Source organism: Vicia villosa, linkage group LG4 (genome assembly GCF_029867415.1).
Source record: "Vicia villosa cultivar HV-30 ecotype Madison, WI linkage group LG4, Vvil1.0, whole genome shotgun sequence".
Taxonomy (NCBI): domain Eukaryota; kingdom Viridiplantae; phylum Streptophyta; class Magnoliopsida; order Fabales; family Fabaceae; genus Vicia; species Vicia villosa.
Genome location: NC_081183.1, coordinates 153,558,535 through 153,570,575, shown reverse-complemented (window position 1 = coordinate 153,570,575; position 12,041 = coordinate 153,558,535). Strand labels below are relative to the sequence as shown.

Sequence of the window (12,041 nt, the reverse complement as noted above, 5' to 3'; positions counted from 1 at the left end):
GATTTCTTTAATGCAGGTTGCCCCGACTGGATCAAGCTTAATATTTTCAGTAATCCTGTTGAGTATCCCAACTAGTGCAATGTTTGGGCTACTAGTTGCCATACTCTATGGTCTTGGAGAAACAAAGAAGTCCATGATAGAAACTATGCAAGACCTTCAATGGCTCGAGAGGTGATATACGACAAAGTTTTCCAATACAAGCAGGCTATGCTCATGAGGATTAAAGTCATGGAGAGAAATATGGAGCAACAACTCGTTCGTTGGAGTGCCCCAGTTACTCCCTTTGTGAAGCTTAATGTGGATGGAACCCGTGGTAATAATGGTATTTCTGGTTGTGGAGGGATTCTTAGGAACAATCAAGCGACTGGCTAGGTGGTTTTTCCAAGAAGATCGGTTATTGCAGTACCCTAATGGCAGAAATATGGGGCATTTACACTGGCACTAAAATGACTATTGATCTTGGTTTTAAAAAATTTGTCATTGAGTCCGATTCTCACAAAGTTGTTGATCGTGTTATCAAGGGCAACAATAACAACGTGACTATGGGAAGCTTGATTAATAACATTAGGAATTTGATGCTCCGGTTAGACAAAGTGGAGATCTATCATATTTATCGAGAGGCTAATGGGTGTACTAACCTTCTTGCGCTTGAGGGTAAGAAGTTGAAAGAAGAATTCATTTTCTATAGTAATGCTCCTCCTTGGATGCTTCATCTTATGGATAGGGATAATAATGGTGTCTCTGGTGTTAGGACTATTCCTGTTTAGTTTTCTTGCTTTTTGGGCCTAGGCCCTCCCTTGTACAAAAAAAAAAAACTACATCTACAAAAATAATATAGATAATGATTAATAAACTAATAAAATTAGGAATGAAATAAAATAGAAAAAAAAGCAAGACACATTAATTAAGCTCTCACATATTTATGCATTCAGCCGCTCGAAAACTTAAATAACGTGGAATTTCAAACAAACACCAACGATACAACTATCAATTTCAACAATAATAAAAGCATGATTCATAAAATAGTAAATGCAATTTGAATATATTGTTTGAGAAAATTAGCAAATTATTTTAAAAAAAGACATTCTTAATTAAAAAATTAGTGATTTTATTATCTTATTATATTATTAAATTAAATTAATTTTTATTTAACAAAAATATACTAAAAACTTATATATAAAATTTTAATGAGATACATGAAATAATAATTTTGTAATTTTGAATTCAGTTATATGAATTTCTTTCATTTTGATTGATCTTCTTGATCCCTCCCGGTCTTTCACTAACTTGAAAATTATCAACACTATCTCAAAATTCATCATGAAGTATGTAATTTGAATGTTACTAAAAAAAATTAAACATTCCATCATTTCGTAGGTTAATGCGAATATATATATATATATATATATATATATATATATATATATATATATATATATATATATATATATATATATATATATATATATATATATATATATATATATATATATATATATATATAAGGAGGGATCAAATTACACCCGAAGAGTTACACCACGAGTTACACTCGTTCAATAACTACATCTCGAAATAATATTTTTTAAATTCAACCGTTGGATTGAAACATAATATCATATAGATCATTCCTATAAAGTTTGAGCTTAATCTATAATGATTTACTATGTCATTGAATAACATCAAAATTAACGTTATATGAAAGCTCATTTTGACGTTAATCTTTGGATATCTTGATGATATAGTAAATCATTATAGATTAAGCTCAAACTTTATAGGTATGATCTATATGATATTATGTTTCAATTCAACGGTTGAATTTAAAAAATATCATTTCGAGATGTAGTTATTGAACGAGTGTAACTCGTGGTGTAACTCTTCGGGTGTAATTTGATCCCTCCTTATATATATATATATATATATATATATATATATATATATATATATATATATATATATATATATATATATATATATATATATATATATATGAGGGATCAAATTACACCCGAAGAGTTACACCACGAGTTACACTCGTTCAATAACTACATCTCGAAATGATATTTTTTAAATTCAACCGTTGGATTGAAACATAATATCATATAGATCATACCTATAAAGTTTGAGCTTAATCTATAATCCCTCCTCTATATATATATATATATATATATATATATATATATATATATATATATATATATATATATATATATATATATATATATATATATATATATATATATATATATTCATTTTTATGAATGTCTATTTTAGTAATTAAAATATTTTTATTAGGACAAAAAATATATATTTTTTAAAAAGTAAAAAGTAAGGGACACAAATATAATTTATGTTTTAAAATTAAGTGATATCTAAGATGTTCCACCTAGTAAGTATCTCATGGGTGATTCATTTAAATTAAATCTTTGGATTATATTTATGGGTGAGATTTGTTAAATTTAAAATGATGACACTAGTACTACCCCAAATCAAAAAATTTGCATCCAAAATTTACAAAATGGAATTATCAAACTTCTCTTCACATTTTACACAATGAATCTAATTTTTTATCCGTCAAACTATTCAACAAAAGTTTAAAAGGTATTACTCAATCAAATTAACAAAAATAAAATCCATAATGTCATGCTAAATATTAACGGTTTATACAAATACTTCTAACAAAGTGGCACCGCCAATAAATATAGAATTTTAATGAAAATAAAAGTAAAAGAAAAAGGAAACAATGATTTCCTGGAAATTTATATGGAGTGGATGTTAACTGAGTTAAAGAAACTATTGGTCCAAAGTTCGAATTCAAAATTTTTAACAATTCAACTCGTTCTTATTGTTTTGTTAATATTGTTAGATCTAACAAGAATTGGTGAATTGATTAGTATAATTAGGATGTAGAATCTTGTGTTAACTCTTACATACAAAGTGTCTGTGTTACTGTGCAAGAGAGTTGTGTTGTGATTGTGGACATTAAATTTTAGCATACAAGCTTAGCACTCAAAGTGTTTGATTGATTTACTCATAGAATTTAGTACAGGGTATTTTGACATAGGCCATACTCTTGGCATAGATTTTTGACTTTTGAAATAATATGGTGTGTATTAATCGGTAATGATAGCTTGAATGATTTTTGTTGTTTTGATTTCCGAATTGCCATACTTTGTTAATACCTTAGTATCAATTTGCCATATTAAGTATGATACCGGTATCGAAGCTTGATATATGTGAGTTCTAGCCTAAGCATAGGAGAAGGAAACATACTTTGTTAATACCTTAGTGTCAATTTGCCATATTAAGTATGATACCGGTAACGAAGCTTGATATACGTGAATTCTAGCCTAAGCATGGGAGAAGGAAACGGGAATAAGGTTAATCAATTAGGTGACAGTTTTTTTTATACTCTGAATTGCTTTATCACAAATCTTCATCGAAGAGGGATTTAATTGATCCCTCATTCTAGACGTCACCTTAAAATTAATATATTTTTCTTTTAATTTTTTTTGTTATTGTTTAATTCTCTCTGTCTTGTTCTCTAATCTTGCAAACCTCTCTCCACATCATCTCTGATCTTCCCGCCCTCTGCCCACATTTTCAATTTTTTTACTGTTTTTGGGTGTGTTTTATTCAAACGAAGGGAGGAGAGAGAAATTTTAATGGAGGAAAGGGAAGGGAAAGGGAGGGGAGAAATTATTTTAATAAGAGAATTATTTGGTTTGAAAGAGAGGAGGGGAGGTAATTTAATTAAAAATATGTTTGGTTCAAAAAGGAAGAGAGGTGTTTTATTAATAATTTACATTTTTATCCATATAGTCTTATATAAGTGATACAATATCAAATGTGAAAATTTCATACATATTTTTTTAGTTATAAAATTTATAATATTGAGTGATAAAATAAGTTATAATTTATCACATAAGTTAAAAAATTGAGGACACTTGAAACTAAATTATATGCTGATAACAACTTTTAAATCGTGATGAATCATTTAACAAAACAAATACATAAAATAATTTATTATTAAATATTAATAGTTTACATTTTTTAATAAAATAAATAAAAAATAAAATAAATGGGTGAAAAATTGATATAAAAGAAATATAATAGGATACATAACAAAATAAGAAGAAAAATATCAACATAAATAAAAATAACAAAATTATAAAAAAAATATAATAATTATGATTTATATTAAGTACAAAAATTCAAAAATAATTTGAAGGTGGAGAACAATAAGTAGATGGAAACAATTGAAAAAAAGTTACATAGAAGAGAAGCAATACCATTTTACAATACTAGAATTTAACTGAAGATATTTTAGTAAATATAATAATATTTTAAACTCAAATTCCCTCTCATCCCTTCCAAATCCTTCAATTCGGAGGGATGCAAATATATGTTTTGGGGGGATTTTGCTCCCCTCCCTTCCCCTCATAAAATTTGAATCAAACATAATTAATTATAAATTTCCCCCCTCTCCCCATATACCCAAAACCAAACACATCCTTAGTTTACGACTTGTATCCTCTCTTTTATTTTTCTTTTCTTTTCTCTCCATCTTTTTTATCTCTCTTAATCTCACTCTCACTCATCATTTAAAAAATAAAATATAATCAAGAGAGAATGAAATTAAGAGATAGAGAGAAGGAAAGAAAAATAAAGGAGATTATTTAAAGTGTTTAGTTTTTTTTTTTAAACCGGAATCAATTTCTTTATATATTCTAAAAAAAATATTTTCCACATTTAATCTTGAAAATTTTTTTATGTTCATTGTGTAAAATTGGTGAAAGATTTTTACTGTGTAGCTTGTTGTTGTTAGTGTAGAATTGAGATTTTAAGATATTGATAGTTTTGATGTATTTTCTCAGGTGTTTGAATGTGTTTTGTTTATGGGGCTTGTATTATGGACTATGGTGATGCAATTGAGCATGTACAAATTGAATGAGTGTATTTTGTTACTTTAATTGGTTTAACAAATTCTTCTGTTTTAATTCTGATTCAATTGGTTGGACACACTTTTTATGTTTTGTTTGTTAAAGATGAAGACACTATCAATTGGTTGAACACAAGTTCACTTATTTTGATTCAATTGGTTTGGTTGAACACACTTATTTTGTTTGTTCAAGACACAATTTTTTCACTCTTCAAAAACAAGAAAAATATGTAATAGAGACTTTCTATATCATTCTGTCGCAATCGTTTTCTCGATAAAACCTTAATTGGATGGTATCCAACTGGTTTAGATTTGATTCAATTGGTTGAACACACTTATTACATTTTGTTTGTTAAAGATGAATACACTGTCATCAATCACACTAATAGAAATAAAGTGAATTATTGACTGAAACTCTTTTCAGCAACTAGTATAACCATTCAAAATAATAAGTTAATTAACCACATGGTTTATGATCACTAATCCATTTCTTATATCAATTGATTCTAGACTAAAAGCATAAAAAAAAGTCTACAAGCTATAGTGCACTTGCAAATCACAGTGCCACCATGATTTTGCTAAATAACAATAAATTGCACCAGTTGATCTTTTAGAGCATGCCCATTCAAATGAGAATCAAAATTGTATGAATAGGAAAGTCATGCTTCAATTTCTCAATAGCAGAGCTAATAGACACCTAAATAATGACACTCATTCATTTTACCTTGTGCAAGGGTTAGATACATAATGTTCGTGGTCTTAGTTCAACCATTGTAAAGTTCTTTTTTTGGTCTTACCAAACATATGAATGAAGGACCAAAACATGTAAGCTATGCAAAACTATTATTTGTTTGTCTACAATACATATTTTTGAAAAGCATGTAAGTGAATTTTATTGCATATATACTATGTAAAACTTGAATGTGAATATGATGAGATCAAGAGTTTCTCTAAGGTGTTCCACAAAAAAGTTGATTACACATGGACATTCAAAACCTATTACTATAAGGTGTTCCATATACAATAAGGTATGGTACACTTCTGATTACACTGTCTATGGGAATTGCAAAGTTAACACCTGATGAAGCTCCAGTCCCTGAAATAAATCCAAAACAAAACATTCTTTAAAGTTAATGCAGTAGACAGAAGGGTTTTTTTTATCTCAACTTCTAGATTTCATACTACCTTTCCTTGTGAAGGTGGCAGTGTTTACTCCAACAACATGGCCATGAGAGTCAATCAATGGTCCACCCGAATTTCCTGTTCACATTCACGCAAGCACGTAAGATCAATATACTAACACAACCAATCTCGATTAAGGGTGTATCTTACCTGCATTAATAGCTGCGTCTGTTTGAATAGCTCCTTTGATAGCCCCTCCGTTCGGGGAAGGTATCTCGCGGCCTAAACCACTGACCACCTGCATAATACACAACGATCGCATAACAGTTTTGGTAAATTAGAAATTTCTATTTAGCATGATTAGATAGAGGTCTTAGAAGATTCAGAGGCTTTCTAAAGGTTTACCATGTTAGATTCAATTTATTAAAAGAGATTAATTACCCCTGTTGTGAGAGTATTCTCATATCCATAAGGATTCCCAATGGCAAAGCAACTCTGCCCGACAAGTAAATTCTTAGATTCACCAAGAAGAACAGGATTTATTTCGTATCCATCAACATCAACCTGCAAATAGACCAAGTGTCATGCATTTCTCCGGTGGCCTATAGTGAGATAAAAAAAGAATGCAAAAATTAAATACTTCACGACCCGTAATACATGTTGTCATTGGGAAGGTGATAAATCTTAGTGTCTTTTAACTTTTGCTAGTCTCTAGTAGAGTATACCAAGAGTATTGTAAGAAGTAATGATCTGTGTCAATATCATAACTCATAAGATGAGACATACATAACGGGAGATCCGTATTATGGTCAATATCATATCCAGACCACTTTAGTCAGAGTTGCATCAACTAATGCAAAATATCCCGTGTTACAACCTATTTTCCAAATAGTTACATAAGGTTAGACAGCTTCTTGGACGGAGCAAGTGAGGTGTAGTGTCAGGTGACACAGAAGCCATGCGTGGCGGCTCGTCTTATCCTCATCATATTAAAATGGCCCAGGTGGAGGAGTCTCCTTGAAAAGAGGAGCTCTAAAACCCCATGTTAGCTCAATTGGTCGTGTCCTATGGAGACAGCTCTTAACCAAAGTTTCCTCCTAAATTATCTAAGGTCTTAAAATAGTAGTTCATTCGAATGAATCAGGATTCAGGAAACGTTACAAGTCTTAATAGATAGACACTAGATATTCATACTGATAGCCATGAATTCTTGCACAAATCAACATGCTCAAAAGAAACTTTGTACTAGCAGCGATAAGATTGATTTTAAGATTTTGATGATAGTCCCTATTAATGACCTTCAAAACCTTAGATAAATAAAAAATGCTTGTGTTCAAGTGGAAAGTGCGACAATTATGATTGAGAGCATATAGAAAAATCCCATACGAGTAACATAGAAATCAAAATCTTCTGAGAGAAAAATAATCAATAGAAAAATAGATAATTGGAATGTTATACCTTCAAAACAGCTAGATCATATGATGGATCAAAACCAACTATTTTCCCTTCCCTTGAAAATCTATTCCCTTTAGCATCAACTAGGAAAACCTGCAGATAGAAGTATACATTCCAATATAAAATATATTTCTCCCATCTAAAATAAAAAACTTTTAACAGAATTAACAGCACAAGAAAAAACCTTACAACGTTGTAAACCACTCGTATCAGTAGCCAGTTTAGCTACAACATGGTAATTTGTAACCTGTCCATAAAAAATGAAAAACCAAATGACTACTTTCAAAGTTTGAAATTTTGGTAACCTGTGCAATCAAAGACTATAGTTACGCTTCCATGAAACACTGACTTAGACACTGATATGTAAATATCGATAATAATTGAAGAAAATATAAGCGTTTGAATGTAATTACACGTGTTAGTGTCATCTCATAATCAAATTAAGTGAGACAAAAAAAAATTCCCCTTTCTGATTTGTTTTTATTTCTTACTATGTGACCAAATTTATCCCAAATGAAGCCTGAACCAGTGCCTTCCACTTTCGCATCTTCATCGTCATCTAGCACGGCGAAATTAGAAGGGTTCTTGGGGTCTTTGGCCAATTCAATATCTTTAATGGAAACAACTGATGGTGAAGTTTCCTGTAACAACCCCAATTCAATTGCCAAATGTGATTGATTACACATGAAGAAAAGCAAAAAAATTTAAAATTTATTTCCATTTTCACCACAACCAACGATACGTTAACAATAAAAGTGAAAGACCTGAAAAAGTTGCACAAGGTGGTCTTCTTGTTGTTGAAGTTCATCTTGCAGCTGCTGTGATAGTGATGAAGTGGGATTGAGGAGATTGAGCCATGAGGCAACTACGAGGCTTGAATTGAAGAGTATTGCTCGTCGCCTGGTGGTGGTGGTGGTGGGAAGGGTTTTTGTTGAGGATTGCGTTGGTAGCATTGGTGAGGGAAAGAGGTTCATTTGGAGAGAAAACATTGTTATGGTTGCGATTGTCCCAAGCTTTTTTCTTCGGATTCGTGTTGATTAGGGAGAAAACGAGATAGCCATTCCTTTTTCTCGAATGTTTCTATCTTAACCGTTGTAATAATTTAAATTATGATTAAATATGTATTTCTTTTCTCCCCGTAAATATATGTCTGACCCATATTTCTGAAGTAAAAAAAATTCAGCATCCAAGCATTCGTGACCAATAATTAACTTAACTTGTTGAATTTAGGGTGCATTTGATTTGTTGAAAAATGAGGTATCTGGAGAGAATAATTTTTTTATATTCGGTATGATGAAGAAACTAATTATAATATTGGAAAAAAAATATGACAAGAGATTTGACAAAACCATGAATTCTAGTCCCACTAAATTATAGAACAACTTTTTATTCGGAATACAAATTATCAAAAAAAATTGTCTAGTATAATAGTAACCATCAAACAGAGTACAATACAAAAAGGTGTCTTGTATTCTCTAGTACTGTTCTATCCAATACTTTATATTTTGCAAATCAAACGCACCCTTAATTCATCGATTAAATAAGTTGTATTTTGAGTCTAAATCTAAGTTGATAAAATAAATGAATTGAATTTGACTTATATATGGTTAAATTCATTTGGTCTATTAAAACGATTCAATATAAAGTTAGGATCTTTTGACATTAATTGTCAAGTAAACTTTGATATTAAATCTTGTATCTTTAATCTTTTAATTCAAAATTCTATGTTGATTCTAATAAATGCAAATTTGATATATTCCATTATATTGATATATTAGCAAAAGTTTTATAAGGGGCAACGTGAAAGGAGAATGTTGTAACACATCGCCCCAACAACTTTGTGATCATCCGTCTACTAGATCAAGCGTCTATTATTTGGATGTGATACTTATTTCTCAAATATATTGTTCACTCCCTAAATGATTCGCCCGACGCGTGAGAATTAACTTGAGAACTGATGTGTCCTAACCTACAACGATGCGAAGAATGAGTCAAGGAGAATTAATTACGTTATCCTGAATAATAAGGGCTAACTATCCCTTTTTCCATGCTCCTAGAAGTGATTGCTACTTCCTGAGAGTCTGAGGGGATCAATCTCATTTACGTAGATACCATGTACAGAGTTTTTCATCTCCTCGCATGAACTAGCTCTAAACCTCACGATAAATCCTAAAAGCTTCAGCCACCTCTTAATTATTAGAGGTTGTTCTGTATTGTACTTTTAACAAGTACATTAATCAATACAATTTATTTCTATTATTATTTTTTATTTCTCACCACAAATGAGTTCTCTCATTAATGATTTGTGAATGTGATCTCTCTTGATTTAACCCTAGAGTAAGTATAATAGCCCTTTAGATCTAGTGAAACCCTTAGAGTCTTAAGTCTTTTTCCTCAAATTTGGCTAGCTTGGCCCCGCTCTACCATGCATTGTGGAAGCTGACCCACATGGCCATCTCCCCCACAAATTATTTGAAAGAACTTGAATTAAACATATAATTTAAACAATAATTAATCAAATTTTATATATTTTTCAATTGAACTTTAAACAATTATTTTCTTTAAAATTGGAAGGAAAAGATTAAAAAAACTCATAATTTACAAAGTTAGTAACTAATATTTTAATTAACACTTCTTTCCCTTAAAAAAGAATGTCTCAATTTTTCAATTTGTCTAATAAGAAAAAAGTTAAAAGGATGAAAGGGAACATTATGGTGCATGCATAAAATCCATAGAAAATAGACAAGTGAAACACTTTAAGAAAAAGATAGGACTAAGAACTTCTATATCAAAGTGCAACATTAATTAAACAAGTACACAAGCTACAAGACATCAAAAAGTTAGGAACAGTCTTTGATTCTTTCTAACACTGAAAAGACCATCTTAATTTGATATAGACATCAATTTATACTTGATGCTTGAAGTCTAATCTGCTTATTGAATTTCTGAATAAACTCTTCCACTCTCTTATTAAGATCCTCATTTGACATCATAGAAAACTCATTTTCTTCTTCTACTTTTGGTTCTATCTTCATAGAATCTAACCTTCTCACTGAATTCCTTCTTTCATCAATCACAACATGTTTGGCTCTATTGTGTCTATAAGATTTACTTCTTCTGAAAATTGATCTTGTAGGAGGTTTTACTTTCTCTTCATGTTTCTCATGACCATCATCATCATCTACTTGCAAGTGAAGTATTGAATTCTTCTTCTCATTTGTACTATCATCATTAGTACTTTTCTTTGGTTGATTTTGTAACACACTTTCCAACACACTTTGAGGGACAATTGTGTCTTTCTTAACATGTTCTAGCTCTTGTTTTGGATTGATAATGCATTGTTTATCAACTTGTTCAACTTGAACATATGTTGGAATTGATGAGGCATAGTATCTAGTTTCATGACTATGTTTTACATACTCTTCATGAAGATGTTCTTGTTTTTGTTTTGATGAAGAGAATGCTTCATAGTCAATAGCTATGATGAGGATTAAGGTGTTGGAAATGATAAACCAAAAGATATTGTTGTTTAAGAGAGAAGAAGGAGAAAGGTTGAAGATATAGAAGATACATATGTAGATGAAAAGAGAGAATATAGAAGCAAAAAAAGATAAATTCTTTGCCTTATTATGGCTACTACTATGATTTTTTAATTTGTTGTTTTTCATACAATCTTCCTCTAGATATGGTGATTTGGCCATAATTTAAGGCTAGAAGAATGAGAGTGTATCTATGAAGATTGAGGTTTGGTGGGAGTAGAAAATAAGTTATGAAATAGAGCTTATATATGTAGTTTGATTGAGTATATGTCAAATAATTGATACTATGCATTTACTAATATACCCTCTTCTCTCTCTCTTGTGGCAAGTTTTCCTTCTCATGTCATTTGAATAATGATCCAATGAATTAAAAATATGCCACCTATATAACATGGTGAATAATTAAAATCTATGATGTGTTTGAGTTGAACATATCTTCGATTCTACTATATTTTGTTGGAGTTTTCCTATTGCTAGACCACAAGAATATGATAACTATGTTAATTATTTTAGCCATATGTTATGGAAATGAATGTGATAATTAATATAACTATATATAAAATAACAAGGAAGATAAATTATATGCATAATAATTGGAACATGATTAAAGGTTACTTTTAGGTGTCTATTTTTTTGCTACCTTTTCTCAATTATTTTACAATGATAGATATGTAACAAGTAAAGATTATTATTATATGCATGAAAGTGAAAAGAAAAGGAAACAATGGTGAAGTCAAAATAGAATATGATAAATGTCATTATAAGTTGGTATTGTTTTGCGGAGCAAAGTGTCTGCCAAGTCTTGATTAAGCTCTAATGATTGTCATTAATTAAATAAATAATTCAATTTACTAATAATTTCTCAAACACATTCATGCGCCAACAAGGCCACCAAACCTACATTTCTAAACGGAAAGCATAAAATTAATTTCTTAAGTTATTAAGATTGATATATCATCTATAAATCTTAACACAATTGCAAAAAG

At 30.2% G+C, this 12,041-nt stretch overlaps 2 protein-coding genes across 2 annotated transcripts; both read right to left on the bottom strand.

The window, feature by feature from the left end:
- Nucleotides 1–5,801: 5,801 nt before the first annotated feature.
- Nucleotides 5,802–8,608, bottom strand: LOC131599985 (protease Do-like 5, chloroplastic). Its single transcript, XM_058872216.1, has 8 exons — nt 8,281–8,608; nt 8,008–8,157; nt 7,701–7,763; nt 7,520–7,609; nt 6,503–6,625; nt 6,272–6,359; nt 6,125–6,199; nt 5,802–6,035 (listed from the first exon to the last, which is right to left on the bottom strand). The coding sequence occupies exons 1-8, from the start codon at nt 8,503–8,505 to the stop codon at nt 5,929–5,931; spliced, it is 921 nt and encodes a 306-aa protein (XP_058728199.1). The 5' UTR covers nt 8,506–8,608; the 3' UTR covers nt 5,802–5,928.
- A 1,632-nt stretch (nt 8,609–10,240) lies between these two features.
- Nucleotides 10,241–11,600, bottom strand: LOC131599983 (uncharacterized). The gene has a single exon (XM_058872215.1). The coding sequence runs from the start codon at nt 11,215–11,217 to the stop codon at nt 10,417–10,419; it is 801 nt and encodes a 266-aa protein (XP_058728198.1). The 5' UTR covers nt 11,218–11,600; the 3' UTR covers nt 10,241–10,416.
- Between the last annotated feature and the right edge of the window lie 441 nt (nt 11,601–12,041).

What these genes read in the sequence shown, in the direction of transcription:
- LOC131599985 (XM_058872216.1), bottom strand. Translation starts at nt 8,505, where the DNA reads ATGTTTTCTCTCCAAATGAACCTCTTTCCCTCACCAATGCTACCAACG. An exon ending in AGAATACTCTCACAACAGGG is followed by an intron (nt 6,360 to 6,502) that starts GTAATTAATCTC and finishes TGTATTATGCAG; the next exon opens with GTGGTCAGTGGTTTAGGCCG. An exon ending in AGACGCAGCTATTAATGCAG is followed by an intron (nt 6,200 to 6,271) that starts GTAAGATACACC and finishes GAATGTGAACAG; the next exon opens with GAAATTCGGGTGGACCATTG.
- LOC131599983 (XM_058872215.1), bottom strand. Translation starts at nt 11,217, where the DNA reads ATGGCCAAATCACCATATCTAGAGGAAGATTGTATGAAAAACAACAAA.